Below are 19,459 nucleotides of genomic sequence, written 5' to 3'. Positions count from 1 at the left end.
TGTTATTGGACGTTATACATGTGCCAAAATATAAAAATTAAAAGAAGTCTTAAAGACAACTAAAAGATATGTACATACAATAGTCATCTTTTAATTATCATGAAAACATCTATAAAGATGACTAGCAATGCGATATTTGTCGTCTTTTAGTCATTTTTTCGATTATATTCTTTCACTAAAAGAGATATCTTTATAACAATTTAGTCATCTTTTAGATGATTTTATTTGTAGTCTCTAGAAAAGTACAATTTGAGTGTATATAATCTAGCATTTATGCAATATATAGCAAGGCAAGATACATAATGTTTTTACTTTGATCTTAAAAATCTATTTTATCGATACATATCATCAAGTTTGATCGTCATTTCAACACTCTTTTAAAAAGCATTGAAAACAGAAGGAAACTTCAATTCTAGGAAATAAGTATTTTTTTGTAACAAAGATTACATTGATCAGACCACAAATAGTATTTGCAATGACAGTAAAAAGTAAAGTAGTTACCCGCTCTATCTTCTATTATTGCTAATTCTTAGTTTAACTAACCCGCGGCATTTCTCTAGCGTTGCATATATGAAACCACCGAATTTCATCGAATGAACTTTAATCAAGAACTTTTAATCTTTGGCTTTTCTTTTTTTTTACGAAAATCTTGACTAAGGTAATTCTATCGCGATCGTGCCTAGGTCAGGAACCTTGGAATAGTAACAGATGGTGCAGCGGTGGTTAAAGGCAATTCGGTTGCGCACTTTCACTGCCGTCTGCAGATAGTAACCTTGTAGTTACTCGCCCGTTACTAGAATATCAAGTGTATTCGAGATTGATCACCGTTAATCCGGATCTACAATAAATGTCTTAAGCCTTAAAAAATTGACCATTACAGTCAAATGCGAGAAGATTAATTAACTATAATTCGTACATTTCTTATGGCTTAAGGCTTAAAACTTATTGTAGATCTGGACTTATATGAGCAATGCAACCGCGAACCTGCTTTCCCCATTTCCCATCTTCTCTTGAGTATGATTCCAATTTCCATTTTTTACGCAGCGCTATTAAAGGAAGTTATGTCTAAGACATCACAACTTACCCTGATAATGTCGAAGAGAAAATTGCCTGACCCGGCACCTCCACCTGCATTGCCACCGAAACCAAAGAGGAATCTCTTGTTTCTATTCTCATCCTCCTCCGTCTCAGTTTCATCCAATGGCGTCAACTCTTGCGGCGAACTGTCGCTCGACACTTCGTCCGCGAATTGCACTCGCACCTCGTTGTTCTGTGATTCCGATCCGATCTCGTTCACTCGATTCTCTGATTCTGGGTTCACGTCCTGTAAAAAAATTGTTTCCTATGGCTGACAAGAATCAAGGGTTTCTATTCCTGAATTTATATTGTATACGAAAATCTATAATATATGTACATTATAATAATACATATATTATAATATTTTGGTATACAATATGTCTGAAAAATAAGGCTCCAGATAATAAGTTACGATGTCTCGCGATTTTTTATCGGAGCAAATAAACTTATTTATTTCATCATATACATTTTTTTTCATGTGTATTTCGTAGCATAAGCAACACTCATAGATATTGTGACATAGATTGTTAATGATTTATTATTAATCAATCGATCATTGTTGATTTTTTCAACGAGGTGAAATACACAAAAAATCGCAATCATATGATAAGTAGGTTGCCTGCATAATTTCAAGGTGTGTAAAATGTTAGGATTATGTAATATTCCGACAACGTTTTCTATGAATTATTCATGACGTATATGACTTCTCTTACATGAATTTATAATTACTTTTCGATTGAGCTTTTTTGTGCATTAGAACTAAAATATAATTAATACTATATTTATTTTCAAATTTTTTAATTACATTTATATAACGATCAAGTCAAAACAACTAACATGCGAATTATAAACGATACATTACACAGTAACATGCATAATCAATAAGCAGCATAAATAGCATATTAATAGCACATTAAATAGAATATTTTCAACAAATATGTTATTTATGTTAAATTATACTATCTCGGGCATCACACGTAATTGTTAATGATTTATCAAACGAAAAGTTGAGTAGTGGAGACTGATTGCTAATAATACAGTCGAACAAAAAAATTGCGACGAGTAGGACCAGCATTTCTTAATAGATTTAAGGTGAATCTAAATCAATCAGCGAAAGATGGTCACATCAGGTTTTTGAGATAAATCAAGTAATATAAGTCAAAAATAGCGTTTTTTGCCATATTTATCAATTTTTTGGTCAAACGAAATAGGCAACTTTTGCTGACGAATTTGGATTTAGTGACCTTGAATCTATTAAGAAATGAGAGTCGTGGTTGCCATAGGAAAAAAAGGTCAAATTATGTGGGACAATGTAATTTGCAAGTATTATTTGAAATTCGTATATATGTACACACACACATACACATGTATATATATATATATATATATATATATATATATGTGCAATAATATTGATAGATGTAATATAAAAAACGTAAACAGAAATTATTTTTTTAAGATTATTACAAATACGATTATTATCACTAGGCTGATTTATTCTGCAACAAATAACTAAAATGATTAGCATACTGAAAATAGAGATGACAGAACGAAAAGCCGAAGAAGGTTATTTGTGAAAAGATTGTTTTAAGATGAATTTTCAAATTTAAATTAAAAAGTAATCTAGCAATTGGAATAGCTTCAGAGTTTCATGAAGAAAAAAATATGCTAGACAATATAAATATTAAAGTCTGATTTTGAATTTATGTCAGAGTAGATGACGAAGAGATATGTAAAAGTTTTGAATAGACATAGATTCTGCGAATATACATATACGATATAGGTGTTCAACAACAGGTGAGAGAAAATTTAATGAGTTATTCTAAATAATAAAATAAAAGGTGAAAAGTCATTAATCAAAGATAATAAAATTGCATTCTTTTAATTATAAACGTTTAAATAATTAATAAATAGGTGCTTTTACTACGTAACTATTTAAACATTTAGAATATTCATAAAATTAAGAATAACAAAATTTCAATAGAGACTTTATTTTCTAATTATATTAAATATCTAAATATTTACGTACTTTAGGCATTATGACAAAAATGCTTTAGGCATTTAGACATTTATTTTCTTATGTAGATACTATATTTAATTTAAACATTTATAAATAAAAAACTTTGTATTAAAAAATTTTAATCATAATTTTGATATTCTTAATTTCTGTCTTATTTTATCAATTAGAATCACTCCATTTTCCCATCTATTTTCAAACATTCTGTATGTATGTAAACATATAATATGAACCGTAGACGAGAAACACATAATGATAATTGAAATAATAAGATGGAAGAACCCAGAATCAATAAAAAAAAACTTTTTATAGATTCTGTGACTCTGGTGAAATAAGATCGTAATAAAAGATCGTAGCAACATGAGTTGCCAATGCAACATTAATCGATTAATAACTAGATAAATAGCAAACATGAGGACAAAAACAGTTAGCAACCGTAACGAGAAAAACGTGCGCAGCCGCGGCAGTCCTGGTTGCGCGGTAACTTAGCGGTCATTAAATCCTTCGAGAGCTGAGTGGTCGATCGATTCGATCCTCGTTTTCTCGAGTACCCAATGAATGATTAGCACACAAAGTAGACAAGTGCCGCAGCAGTCCTGAATGCGCGGTAAGGCATTCTGCAAGGCAATTCTGTAATTCTGTGTTTTTCTCATAAAGATTCCTCAAGGTCATGACCTCGAAATTTTTACCAAGCTGTTGATCAATCAGTCACTGCGTAGTGGTAACCTCGTTTTCTGATAAAGACGGTGTCGTTGATGCCGTTGGCATTGCTGTAGTGGTCGTCGTAGTGTCAATGTTGGCGTCGTCAATGTTCGCTCTGCTTTCTACCGTCGTTATCGAGGATGAGGTAGTGGACGAAGAGGAGTTAAACGTTTCCTCCTCATCAGGTGGAAACGTTGGCAAAGAGATCGACACCTTGGAAGCATTATTCGAGCCAGTTGACGTGGATTCATCCTCATCATCTCCGAAGGGCGACATGCCTATTACACTTGTACCTTCGTCGTTCCTGTTGACACCTGCGGTATTGCCCATGCCGCCGCCAAGAATATTGCGGAGGATGACCGGACCAAGGACACGAATGATTTCTCCGATAATAGAGTTGACCTTTGATTCGATTCTCTAGAAAATAATAGGCTTTTGCTTGGAGAGTCTTGCAGCGTAGTGATAGCTCTTCGTCCTTTTTTTTATTCTGACTTCAAGACATCACTTTGCAGTCGCGTGATCAGTAGATGATATCGATCGATACATAACAGTGATCGTTGACATTTTATTATTTATAAATAATATGGACTTATGACGTTTTCTTCGGCCTGTACGAGGATCTTTTTAAATATCCGATCAATCGTTCTGCTAGTTAATAAATATTTGTGTAATTGATTGATGCTGTGTTTAAATATGACTGACTTATTGTTTCTTATCGCATTATCTCTTATTACTAGGCTTGGACTTCCTTTCAACAGCGCTATAAGTCATAGGAAATCAGGTTTATCGCTATTACATAATACTCGGCATTCAGTGAAGCAGATATTCTGTGAGACTTTTACGATCCTATTCTTAATACAAAGACAGAATTAAACATGGTTTTCTTTGAAATGCAGTTATTCCGTAATCCGGGAGGGACCTTACAGGGTCACTTCGTGCGACCGTCATCAACTCTTCATATGTTCGTTCAATCATTCGAGGACGCTGCAGGAGAAATTTCGACATTCCTCCACAAACGATCTTCCGGCTCGTGTGTCTTCGCGGTAATGTGAGATAACTAACTCACGCTATTCTGCAAAGGTTCGTTACTAAATCAATCGCCATTGTCGTGCACGTGCACGCACACGCAACTGTATGCATAAAAAACTCGGCGTTGCTGGCCAATGCCGAGGAAGTTATTTGCTAACAAGACAAAAAAATCGCACAATGTATTATTAGTCAAATTAGGAAGTTATTCGTGAACAACTCAATAGGCGGCCAAAAGGAATTTCATACGCAAGAAAGAAACTTTCCCGAGAACTTAGTTTTTATAGGTAGAGCCTCTCTTACTCCATTGATGAACAATTTTTTTTTCGCACTGCGCGATTTTTTTATTCGGACCGTAATAAAACTTCCCCTAATAAAGTTATTAAGTTCTCGTGAAAATTTTCATTGTGTAACTGGTCACCGCAGGTTGAGTGAGGATTCAGAAGAAGAAAGAAAAAAACAGAACACGAGAAATCAGGAAGAATCGACGGAGACGCAATTATTCTTTTTTATTAGCGTGGAACATGACGAACCGCTTCCGTTCTCTTCATGCGGAACATACTCATGGAATGAGATCAAAACAAATCGATCCGTACGTGAGCGTACGAGTGAATGAGCAAAGGGTAGTTGGCTAATGCGTTGGCTGCCTCTCAAATCGTATGCGTTACTTTCTCGGTAAGAATGTAAGGCTGAACTATTCAATGAATACTGCTTTTTTTTTATGGCACAGTTCTATACAGATATCGATGAAAACCAAATTTTAATTGGAGAGCGTCAAAAATTCTTAGTGTGTTTCAGCCTGATGCGAATCGCTCAAGGATGTCTTACTGGTCCTTGATAATGTTTGTCAAGGTGAGGTATATAATCTGTGATGATAATTTATGTACATTTTTGTCTATAAAACGCCACTTGGCGTGTCAGTCTAGTCCTGGCCTTCTGCAGGATTTCTCTGACATTCGTGTATCAACGACTGCTCACCTGGGAAATATCGGGGAAGATCTGTCGTAGAATGCCAATAGTCCTTTTGCTCCTCAGGGCAGCCTCGCTGTCGGCTTCGGCCATCACCAGCCGATCAAGGGCCTGAAAGAAAGTTTTCTTGTTGGCCCTGTCATACGACAGCTATTTAAATTTGGATCTTTATGATAGCAAAGATGCTTTTCAACTAATAATCGCAGGATATCAAGCGTTATCGGGTTTCAATTGATATATCTCGTAGATTTCAAATCTTCGAGACTGTACACCTTTACGGATTAATAAGCCGGTGTTTGATTATGAGAAAATGGCTGTCTACTTAAAGTAAGTCATGTAGATTCCTACAGTTACGTAAGAGCTTTTAAGTATGAACTGTGATCTTTCAACCTATAGAGCACTGAAGTACATGTCTCGCAAAGCGTTAAACAATAATTTGAATTATGATAATGATGAAGAAGGAATTGTCAAAGGAATCCTTTTTCCATATTTGTTAAAATAATTTGTTTTTGTCAAAGTAGCGTTAACATATAACGCCAAGCTATGTACCTGCACGAAGTAATGACAAATAAGGAACTACTTGTGATTTTCCCTCTCCTACTGAAAATGATTGGTAAAGGCCGTGGAATTTAGTGCATTTGAGAATGTTAAGGTAATTGTGTTGTGTAATGTTCTTTATGTTAGATGCTAACCAAGCAAGGATCATTAATTTAGCGCCACTAGATATTGAACCGATTTTACTATTTTCTTCATGAAGATACAATAATAAATTTTCATGAACTGTGATTTATATATTACAATTAAAATTTATTATATATTATTATAATAAACACAGCTATTACGCGGATGTTGAGAATTAATTATCTTAAATATATATTCTCGAGTAATGTATCTTAAATGTATCTAAAAAAAGATTGCGCGAGTATGAATATATTAAAATTATAAAATTTTAGCATTACATACAGCCAATTTAGTCGAAATTATGAAATGTCAACATTTGACTATATTTGTCATCAAGAAGGACAACCTGTTTTACAACAAGGTGATTCAAATGTATATTTTATATCAGTTTCGCATTAAATTTCGTACTTATGGAGCTAGATTGGCCAATGGGCGAGAACCAAACCCAAATGTTGCTCAACCAAATTATGGTACACTTTCCCTTAAATCTCGTTTCACATTCATATGATCACCTTTGTATTCGTTCGTCCCAACCAACTTTGAATAAGAAATTGTGCTTGTAAATTTATTTTCGTACGTTTAAAAATCTTAGAAATAGGAGATACGAAAAAATTCATATATATCAAAATGACATACAAATTAATACATCATCTTCTATAGATTACATTCACGCTTTCACATTCTTCTTTAATATCTTACATAGTTCTTTAATGTCTTACTATATATCTTTAAATTTTCTAATTATTTATGCAATTAATTATGTGTTCTAGTATTATTTAATATAGTATGTATATATATATATATATATATATATATATATATATATATATACAGGAAAAGCAGTTTTGCTACAATATTTAAAATTTAGTTAAATATAGGTCTAAACATTTTAAACTATCAAAATTATTATGTAAGACACTCAAGCTGGTTGATAGAATATCAAATTTTGTACAGGATTGCTCATTATGTTTGAGCGTCTTACATAATCATTTTAATTGGATGATAAAATTATTTTCTGGGTCTGTATTTAGCTAAATTCTTAGATACTACAGCAAAATCATTCTTTCCAATAAACTTCTAATAGGCTGTTCACATTCATCTAATTATTTATGTCTATATCTACTTATCCCTAATATCATCCACGATATCTGCCACATCTTGTTATCTCAAATCCTTTGACTGAACGAAAATGCGAATCGTAATATCGATGTAAGGCCAGTAATTTGTTTGTATATAATGTTTCATATATCACTCCGTGTTGTTAAATTGTACTTGTGCGTACGCACTAGCTTTCCATCGGACGCCTATCGACCGAAGAAAGTGTCCGGTAACTCCGCCGATGTTGGCGGTCAGTGAAAGTGTCGGAGCGAGGACGAGAGCCGGTCGGACGATCCGAGTTTTCGTCAGATCGTATACTTTGAGGGTTACACTGTGTACTTTACGGTCGCATAATCGAAACATTGAACTCCGCACGAAGGCTCGTAACCGGACATTAAGAGCAAAATGTTTTTCAAACGAACTAACTCTTTTTATATTTATTGTCATGTAATCGTTCGGCCGATAATCATTTTTCTAGCGTATTTACGCACGTGCTCAGTGTATTGCATGATCTTAAATTGTAACGTACGTATGGCAAGTTACGTACAACGATAATTATCAATATATTATGGTAAACGCTGAGTTTAAGTAGCTATGATAGCGGTTATTGACAGAACTCTTCAAATAACAGCTATGATTTGCAAAGTCATGTAATAATGTAACAGCAATCGTAATAACGTGCAATGCCACATTTTCGAAGAATCAAGAATTACGAAATAATTTTTGGTGTATTCTACGGACAATATTTCAAAAAGATTTCAACGTAAAAGATTTCAACGTTGTTACAGCACAATTTCGATGTGGAAGTGCATTGCACCTTATTCAAATTTTATTAACTCCATAATCATTTTTGCGATAAAATGTATTTATTAGTGGGAATAGAAAGGAAAATTTATTCAGCGTTTACTAGTATTTCCCAGTTTCACGTTGTTAAATAAACAAATTCTTTTTTTGCGGTTCTATAAACCACAAGCACAATACATAGTCATAAAATATCAATTGCCGTTTGGTTCATATTACTATTAGTTTCGTCGCGGTGAACATTGTTCGAGTGAAAGACTTGTCGAAAGTAAAATATCATCTTCGACCATCGAATCGATCAGTTCGATAGAACGATCGAGCATTTAACGTTCGTAGACCGGAATGTAGCTGAACTTTCGCGATTGAGAAGAAATCATCTTGCCTTTGATCACCCATATCGTTTATTAGTAATTAATAATCATACGTAATTTAGTAATTTCTATGTTTCAATACAGAGAAATTCTCTGCGACATTATTTTTTGCAAATCAGACTTTCTCCTTAATCAATATGGGAAAGAACTAAAGATAAACTAGTGAAGAAATGAAGATTAATGGAAGAGATTAATAGAAAATGTTGAAATTGCTATTCAGTGACATAGTGAAAATTTTTATAACCGTCATGCATAATTTTACTTTTATTCAGGAATCGATTGACTCTTATACCGCTAATTGCAAAATAATAGTAAAATTTTCATGCTATGTCACACTTGAAATTCGGCCTCGAACTCTGTTAGTTGCGTGCCACGTGCCATTCGTGTTAGATAATTAAGCGATAATGCATGGGAGAAGTAGCCGTTAATGCCGCGAATTAATCTCCGCAAAATAGATGATGTTAAAAGAGAAAGGCACGAGATGTGCCGCTCACGTGCTTACCTCTGATCGGAGACCGTCTTCCGGAAGCGGATGCGAGCTCACTAATGCGAGGCAAAGCACAGCCGTCAACGTTAGAATAGTAAATCTCATCTTGGTTTGTATAGATGAATTCTGTGGAAATAATTTATTTATTTTAACATACACAATCAGGTATTTATGATTACGATAGTAATTAATTCCTCGTTAACCCATTACAATATCGCATATTTCTCACAATCAAATTTTCATATTCTATGCGATTCGGATTACTTAGCGGATCTTTATCGCAGTCCATAGACTGAGAGAAAAATGTTTCGTATTTGGGATTATAATTGTATGGTAAAAATAATTATCTAGGAGCTCTATTTTTATAGTTATTACTGCTATAACGCTAGTAATAATTTACAGTATGATAATAATTTTTTTGTAGTTCTATCAAAAAATATATAGTTGGCATTGAAAATAATTATAAATTGCAGTCAAATTATTTATAATAATAATAATTTAAATTATAACCATTATTTTTTCTCTCAGTACGCGAATTTCTTGAAAAAGACTTTAGTATTATACATATTTCGTACAGGCTTCTTTAAATTATTTTAGAAATAATCATTTTCTCTCGAAGCACGTGCGATATAGAAATAAATATCCGGATATAATGCGCGCATGATGAAAGTGAAAGATTTTTCACGGGTCATAATTCTACTTCTCTCATGATTTTCTAAGATGTATTCAGTATGTCTCTTGTTCTCTCTCTCTTTATTCTTCCTCCTCTTCCTCTCTTCCATACAGACACGCAAAGACAAGTTGCAAGGTAAAGCGGAAATCATTCACAAGGATCATGACAAGACGAAGGAAACATGAAGGCGTATGGAGAAAAGAGCGAAGGGGAGAGACGCAATGACTCTCCTTTCTCGAACATGGATCCGTTCGCGACTATCACTTTCGACGGAATGAAAGTGGAGAACGCTATGCTGGCGTCTTCAAAGGTGGTGGGAGGAAAGGCGAGATAAAGCGTGCACGAGCTCTTTAATTAGTCTCGATTTAAATAAAACATACTGGTGCTTGCTGCATTTTATGTACGCATTAGGATTATTTATTAATTCACGTTTTCCTTTTCGAGCTCAATGGAAATTTGCTTGCTTCTTGCAACCAAACAAAAAATTGCGTTTCGTGACGTAAAACTTTGAAACGCTGACCGCAGTTTATAAAAACCGGTTACAAATATGTGAGAGCCTTCAACAAACCAAAAAAGAAAACTCAATAAACGTGTTTAATTATTCTTATATTACTTAATCGAAAAGAAATAATTTTCTCGGTTAATTTTATTTTGAACGGAAAATTATGAAAATATTTGTCTTTACTAAGAAACTTCTCTGGAAAAAGATCTAATAGTACTAAATCAAGTTTAGATGTATAGTTATTAAAGTTTTGTTGAAATAATCAAACGTTCGGTTAATATAACTAATATCAACTAAGCGTTAAATTTCTTTTTTTAATTATTATCTTATTTTTCTAATTATTAACAAATTGTTGATTATTATTGTGTTCGGTAATATTTACTAAATATTGCATTAATACGTTAAACAAAATACATTTGATAACTATTACCAGATTTTTCTTTATTGTTATTAATGCACGCGTAACTTTGAAATTTTATTCGCTAATGTATGTCAACGTAAGTGCAAATAACTATATGTGCATTTGGCACGCTAAGGATGGATCATGGCGATATAATGGCATTAAGACGATATAGATTCAGCACACATCACGTCTACCCGGGAACCGTGTTGCAATATTTTATTTTCGAGGCCACATAATGATTAATTTTAATTGGCATCTCCATTACTATCTCGCAAAGGACAATTTACATTGCGATTATGATACGATAATGCATAAAAATCTTTTTCTATTTTCTAAAAAATAAATATACTCTGAAGTTTTTTTATGTAAAGTTAAGTTTGAGAAAACAATTACTTAACTAGTAAAAAGAAGCATTAAATCAATATTATAATGATAAAATTGATGATAAAGAAACTTTCATGATAAAGAAACTTTTTCTATTTTTTGTGAGTAATGGAAGTGAGAACAAGTAAGTTTGCAATTGAAGTAATTATAAAGAAAATTTTTCTGAGAGACTTCTGAATAAAGAAAAAAAATTGATATTTTTTAGGCATGGGCGAATTTAATTCATGCTGATTGTAAATTTCAATTTTCACTTGGAACTTACTGTTCCGGTCCATTTCAAGATTTTCACTCTATTAACTTCTTTTCGTGCCTTTTTATTCTCTCTATTTTTTAAATTATTTTTTACATTAGTAATCTCGTAAATAATATTTTTTTAAATTTTATTTCTATAAACTATTAATTGTACGGAAAAGAATTCCAGTTTTCATCAGATAAGTAATTACAGAGGAAATTGTGCGTCCAGATGGAAAGAGATTTCTCCGGAAAATCGCGATTCAAGAGCACTTTCATAAAATATAAAATAATATTGTATTATGCCATAATATTCCATACTAATTTCTTGCGTGTAAAACAAATTTGCAATTTTTTCACCTTATCAATAATTAAATTTTTATCCAAATATATTTAATTTTGTTAATTTTGTTAAGCGATAGGAATATCTCACGAGCTTTGCCTGTCTGCACTCGTCTTCGAGAACACACGAAACTGAAAAATTTCCCACTTATCATCACCTCGCCACGTGGTTGTCGCGTATGATAAATTTTCCACGACACTGAAGATGAGTACACAGCTACCCGGAAAAGATGTTGACCGAGTTAAAAACGCGAGATTTGTGTAAACTCACCACGCACAGATATTATCCGTCACACGATTTCGCTGTGAAAATCGAATTTTTTTTTAATAAAAAAAAAGATCTCGTGTGTGGCCCTGAAGGAGCTCTCGGCGGCTCCTGCTCTCTTCGGGGTTTTCTGTTACTGTCTGTATAGCGACGCTTAGTGAGCGGCTTTTATTAGAAGGAGGGGCCTGGCACCACCTCCACGCTACACTTATGTCCACGTCTGCCTCTCATTCTCTCCTTCTGTCTGGTCTGCATGGGAGATCCTGAAGAAGGGATCAAGCACATCGATAAATTTCATTCCAATTACCGAAACGTAGATATATCAAGGATAACCGTCAAAAGATGTATCCGTGTATGCCATGGTGATTCCATGGCGAGCTTTCGAATGTAACAATGTAATTTACCTTTTGCTGTGTAGCCGAATAAATTTTGCATTTAAGGAAATTTTTTTCTGCATAGGAATAATATTCAATATTTTGATTAAATATTTTTTTCAAACTGCATAGCATCTATCGATAGTCTCTTAAAGTATGAAAAATTGACATATATATGTCAGAGATATAAGCAGATTCTTAATATATCATAAAGCATGGCATAAGATTGAAGCGCGAATAATTATCTTGGGTAACCAAACGGATAATTATGAAATATGATTTGACCTAAGTATCTTAAAACATTTATTTAAAACACATTTTTGCATATAACATATTTATATATTATTTAGCTTACAACTACATGGTTGATATCACAGATAATTACAAAAATTAATGGCATTCGATTATTATTTATCATGTTCATCCATCCGTTGCTAATAATCACTTTTACTTGCATTACAAAGCAGCAAACATTGCAGTGAAACTTTATTTTTTTTCTGATAACTTTTTCTGATAACTTCTGATAACTGTTAAATGTATGTCCTCGTTGATTAATACATAACAATGTTACGATAATTACAACGCGCCGTAGATAATAAAAATACATATAAAAGCACTTCCCTCTTAGAGGTCATGGAAAATTCTAACAGGTCACACAAATACTTTTTAAAGCCACTTAATCATGACGCGAAGCCACGTATTATCCTTTTATAATTCAGGATTGAAATGAGCAAGTTTTATATGTTTGTATTATATCTTGTTATAACAAGGCACATTATAATAATAGAGGAACTAGAGAACATTGCACACGTTACTGCACGCATCTTAATAGGCAAGTAATCCTTTGCGTGAGAAAAATTACGTTTATACTGCAAATTTATACTTAGGATTACATTTCTTATTACTAGCTGACTTATTCTTTGTAAACATATCTATCTATAATTACATCAGAGATCGCCTTGAACCAGTCAAAAATTTTGCATACACTTTTTGTTATTCCTTTCCCTCATTTATATTTGCTATTTTTAAATTACTTACTTCCTATCAAGGAGATATCACTAACATTTAATGACTGAATAATTAGAATTATATATTTATACATATAATCTGTATATATTACGCAGTCGTAAAAAGTAAATTATTAGCCTAATTTGATTCTATCTATTACTCTATTAGCTTTTTTCAAAAAAAAAAATAGAAATCAATGATAGATATTATATTTGGCTATTGCATTTATCATCTTGCATTATTTAACAAATGTGAAATTTTTATATCTACAATTACGTAAAGTCATAAAAAGTTAATTATTTCTTTAATTTAATGTTATCTAGACTGCCTATCAGCTTTTTCAAAATGCTGGATAAAAATCAATAATAGCTATATTTGATTATTGCGTTTATCATCCTGCTCTATTTAATCAACATGAAATTTTTATATCTACAATTACGTAAAGTCATAATAAGTCAATTATTGGCCGAATTATTTTTATCTACTATTGTCTATCTTTTTTAAAGTGATAGATAGAAATCAATGAGTACCGTATCTGACAATTGTGTCATCTTGCTCTGTTTAATAAATGTGAAAATTTTCTTATCTAATTTTTTACCAATAAAATCGTTTGAAAAGGGAATACGTAAATTTGAGTTACAGAAATGCACATACATTTTTGATACGCTTCGTTTAATAAGAAGGATATATCTTTCCATTGTTCTTGTTTATTTTGTTCTGATATATATATATATATATATATATATATATATATATATATATATATATATTTGGAAATTTTTATGTGAGGCAGAATTTATTAAAAGAATGGATTTTTCTTTTCTTTATCTATCGAATTGGTTTTATTTCATTCTTTATAAATCTCAAACAGAATAAAGAAAGTAACAATAAGAGAATTGTTTATTAATTAAGATAAAGATTTAACTGAGCATAAAAATTCTAATGGTTGTATTGTCAAAACAATTTACTATTGATAGCGTAAGTTTTATTATATCACACATCAACATATCGAATGTAAAGTAATATATAACGTTTAGCATTAGAAAATGAAATATAAGCAAATATATTATATTATATTAAAAAAGTGAAATCTTCCGTCTTGTAATAAATCTTTCACATGTCATTGTCATAATGGAATAGTAAATCGGTTTATAAATGCAACGTATGTCTTTTATATATATTAATTGTGTATTGGAATCAATATTATAACTATACTTTCTCTTTAATCCGATAAATCACAAAATTATGTACACATGGAAGGAGTCAAAGTATTAAAATATTTATTTTCAAGTAAGAGAACTTAATTATTCTTAAGTAATTATGATATATTTATTTCATCTGTGAATTTTGTACAATATTTTACAAATTATTTTTTCTAAAATTAAAATTCAGCTATCGTAAAATCCATACAAATTTTATTTCATTTGAAAGTACATTCTAATTATATCCTTTAAAGTGATAATTAATTGGATAACATGTATATCTTATAATAACGCATCTAATGGTATTACTTAAAGTATTATTTATATTTATCGTATTTTATAACAAATCTCAAAATTCGAAATTTAAAGTTTCCGCAAAATAAAATCGAAAGTAATGCGTTCCAAGTATTGCGTGCATTCAAGTTTTCACTGATTACAAAAGACTTAGGTGCAAATTAGTACTATATATAATTAAATTTTTCTTTGTTATATTGCGGAAGTGCTAAAAATGTATGTGTGTGTGTGTGTACAACCATTCTTCCAATATAATCCGAATTCGATTTTCCATTTTCGAACCATTGTTCGACGCCGTTTAGAATATTTTTATAACTTAAATGACTTTAATATTTTTATTTTTTATCAAATTCATACATATCATATTGTCATCTCTACCTACCTTAACTCTTTAATTATGTATTTCCTAAATCACGTTTTACAACATAGCAATTTTCCATTATTCTAAAGATTGCGAGAGTTTGTTGACGAATTGATTTTTCCCTCTCGACATTTCCGTCCGTTATTTGTCAGTAAGTTGGAATGACAGCAAAAAAGGACAGATAAAGCAATTATTTTTCCTTCATGATGAAAGAAAATGATTGTCTTGGATAGTACATATTTAATAGTATTATTGCTACATACACTGTGCACACTTATAATTAATTACTTATCAATTAGGGAATTATTATATAATTATTATTCACTCTTTTTCAACCGTTGCAATTTTCATGAAAGTCCATGAATTGATTATCCTCTTTTATTTCGCCTCATTTATAACGATTATGATTTCTATGGTACTATATAGCTCATTTGTAAATTCATTTTTCATTTTATCGAACTACACATATGATGAGAGATATAATATGAACACATTTCCGATGACGATGTAACTTGTATCATGTAACACGAAAGTTTCAAAGATTGACATACATGAGATACCTCGGAATTATATTTGGAGCAAATAGTAGAGAAAATCGGTGAAGAATAAGACGTAATGTCGATGTAACTTCTGTATCGATTAAAGACTATTTATTTTTTACGAAGTGTTACATAAAATGAGAACCGGAAAAAAATTTTATAATCAAAAGAAAGGGATTATAAGTCATAATTATGACTTTACAATGCAGATAAGAAATGCTTGGAATATTGCAGATTTAATTAGGGCGTACGTAACTTATTACGCATTAGTAGTGTAACATGATACAAAAATATGAAATGAAAATGTTGTGCATTTTTAAATATTAAACTATCTGTGCAAAGAAATCTATATATAATTTTTTTTTCTACAGCTAACACTTTTATATTAAACATTTTAGATTATTATAATTATTAACAAATACCTAAGGTAATTATCGTTATCTTATTTTTATCTAGTCTTATTTTTATCTAGTCTTATATTTTTGCGTGTTATAATGAATATATCTATGAAGGCAATCGTAGGTCGGAAGAAACGAAGCGATAATTTTGCATTACTGCTCTGAATGTTTCTGAGGGAGGCCAAGGCTTTCCCGTAATATTCTTACAAAATCACGTTCACTTTTGTGCATCACCTTGTGAGTCACCTTCGTATTTCTTTATTTCTTCCTCGCATTTATTTTGACGCATTTATTAAATTTGCATTAGCGAATATTTCAACAGTTTCAATTACATCTAGAATAAGAATTTGCCTATTTCGAAGTTAACGATTTCATTAATTTTGTCAAACTGGAATAACTTGAACTATTTGTCGTACATTATTTAAAATGCCAACAAAAAAATTTACATAAAAATGTATACAAAAATGTATATAAGAATTTATTTGTACACCTTGTAAGTCACTTTTATATTTTTTTATTTCTTCCATGTTTTTAACACAATGTGTTTAAATCAACTCGCATTAAAGAATCTTCGATAATCTTGATTATATTTATTACAATAAGACTTTGTTCAGAGCCACCGTAAGCAAGTTGCGCAAGTTGTGCACTGAACAAAACACATTAACAAGGGAAGCGCCAAATTAAGTTTTAATTCTGCAATCGTATTTTTATCTGCAATCTGAATTTTTTGTCCAGCCCAATTTTTTTTGTTGTTCTAGACTTTCAAAAATGTGGAAAATTTCAGTTTATTTTCAAATTTATTTTTTAATATTTTTTCCCCCACAAAAGATCCTTAATAACATGACATTTTAGAAGGAGAAACTGAAATCCGCTTTCTTTTATTTTAGAGAAATTTGAGAGTGAAATTTTACTTATATAAAAAAAGACTTATATGAAAAAAGAAGAAATATATTAGGTGTTGGAATTAATTCGTAGCGTTTTACAAGTGATGGGAAGTACTTTCATTAATGTATTTTTTAATGCTCATGTGAAATAAATAACATTCTTTCATTAAAAAACGCTACGAATTAATTCCAACATCTAATAAATTTTTGAAATATAAATTTTCTATTTCTACCATTAATTACGTGTGCATGTCCTGTCAAATTTAATTTCTTTTGAAACGTGTGTGTGTGTGTGTGTGTGTGTGTGTGTGTGTGTGTGTGTGTGTGTGTGTGTGTGTGTGTGTACTCCATATTAATTTAGAGAACCCAAAATCTAATCACAAAATCTAAAACCATTAGTCGAAATAAATAATTGTTTATTGCCGATGCTACTAAAATTTCTCAATATCATCTAGTGTCACATATATATGTACATATAAAATCATAAGATACCGATTATTTCTCTAGAGCGGAAATGTGAAAAGTGAAAAGTTTTTTTATTAATTTCAATGATAAAAATTATCACATTTTATCAGAAAAAAATGAATTATTTAAAAGTATATTTTATTTAAAAGGTTAGTAAATAAAAATTAAGAGAGGCAACAAAATCCTTTGCCTATATATATATATATATATATATATATATATATATATATATATATATATATATATATATATGGTCAAAAGCATCTTACGTGCCAGAAGCGATCCTGATTTTGCCTATTTCAAAATAAACGATTTCATTAATTTTTTCAAACTGAATATTTTCAATCTGTATATATTTTTTTGGACAATCTCGCATATATTATTAACATGGAAACGAGAATTAGGAATGATACATGCAAGAATATACATCAAAATTACATTATAATATTGAAAAAAATAATTAATTATAAAATATTAAAAAAGTTTAAGATATAAAGTGGAAAATAACATATTTAAGAAGCGACATAAATAATTTGAAAGCGTAAATAATTTGATATACTTAATCATTTTGACAGAAACAGTTATCAATATTTCAGCGAAAGATATTTCAATCATTCCAAACGTTTTTCAATCGTTCTACATGTCTGTAGACATATCTAGTTATTACATTCTTTGATAAATACTGAATTATAAATATATACTTACAGATATAAATGTCTGTAATCTCATAGAAAGATAGCTTCTACATTTATAAACACTTTATAGCTACTAATGTTCGTCTTAAATCAGCTAATATTAGATGTAACAGAATAAACTACAACCTCGATAGCTGAATAAATTTTTAATCATCACTTCTGATTTATCTTCTTGTGATTCTTTAGTATTAATTACGATTGGAAAGGCTCACACACACATCTCTTTTGTTATTTTACGATATTGTACGTTTCACCTTTCGCATAACGCAGTATGTAATCTCACGAGCATTTTTATGATATTTTTGATTCATCCGGAAACGGATCCTCTCATCGCTCCAGTGAAAGTGTGACGTGGCACGATTTTGTTCTCTGCAAACCGGAGATTGTAATGGCAGACAATTTTGAGCTTGATATAATCAAATTCAAGAATCTTCGCGATATGTTTCATAAATCGTTTAACAAAAGTGAACACAGATAATAATGAATGAATTTCTCTTTCTCCTGTCCCATGTCTTGCAAATGATTTTTTTGTTCCTCTTCTTTTTGTCTCTTCTTTCCCACGTTGCAAAAGAGAGATTTATAAATGAAATAAAATAATATGTCTGTTTCGTCACATAGAAATTGGGAATTAAAGAATAATTCTTTACAACTATAACTCATAAACGCATAATAATGAAAAGTTATTACACTAGGCTGGGTCTAGTTAGTATTATCAGATACCCAAGTAAAACATAGTAGACATAAGTTATTTCAAAGTCAAAATGTGACATAAAATGGCTCTAAAATAATTATTAAAAGTCACTTTTTAATTATTTGCGATTTATTTTAACGTCGTCATTTTGATGTTATTGTGACTTATTCTGCTTGAGTGCCTCTCAGCGTCTTTTCACGCGCTATCGTTTTTCTTTCACTTTGTGGACTCAAAATAACACGCAACTAATTATTCTGTAAAGAATAATTATCTATCTACGTTACTATCGTCGTCTGAAAGAATAGTCTATAGTACGAATGTTGTTAACCTTGCAGTTACTGAGATTTGCATGAAAGTGGGACCGTTCGATCAAGAGGCCCAGGTACATGCAATGGTGTTCCATGAGCTACTTGATTGCATCTAAAATACAAGTTTCACGCATTATACGTGACACGCGTTCGTACGACGTTAGATGCCGGTTCAACGTTATTTTATCGTTCGGGGTAAAAGTGAAAATGA

General features: G+C 31.2%; 1 protein-coding gene across 2 annotated transcripts in view; it reads right to left on the bottom strand.

Moving 5' to 3' along the window:
• LOC105144251 (uncharacterized) overlaps positions 1-12,199 on the bottom strand; it is a 30,992-nt gene extending 18,793 nt beyond the window's left edge. The window contains exons 1-4 of one of the 2 annotated variants that reach the window (XM_011053041.2): positions 12,036-12,199; positions 9,245-9,355; positions 5,801-5,902; positions 1,085-1,324 (exon numbers count right to left, since the gene is read on the bottom strand). In XM_011053041.2, coding sequence (XP_011051343.1) covers positions 1,085-1,324; positions 5,801-5,902; positions 9,245-9,334 — 432 coding nt within the window. In that variant the 5' untranslated portion in view covers positions 9,335-9,355; positions 12,036-12,199. The remainder of the gene's footprint in view (positions 1-1,084; positions 1,325-5,800; positions 5,903-9,244; positions 9,356-12,035) is intronic. The other variant, XM_087406947.1, reaches the window with a different exon arrangement.
• Positions 12,200-19,459: the final 7,260 nt, after the last annotated feature.

Source organism: Acromyrmex echinatior, chromosome 6, assembly GCF_024713525.1.
Source record: "Acromyrmex echinatior isolate Ae372 chromosome 6, ASM2471352v2, whole genome shotgun sequence".
Taxonomy (NCBI): Eukaryota; Metazoa; Arthropoda; class Insecta; order Hymenoptera; family Formicidae; genus Acromyrmex; species Acromyrmex echinatior.
This window is presented reverse-complemented; position numbering and strand designations above follow the sequence as displayed.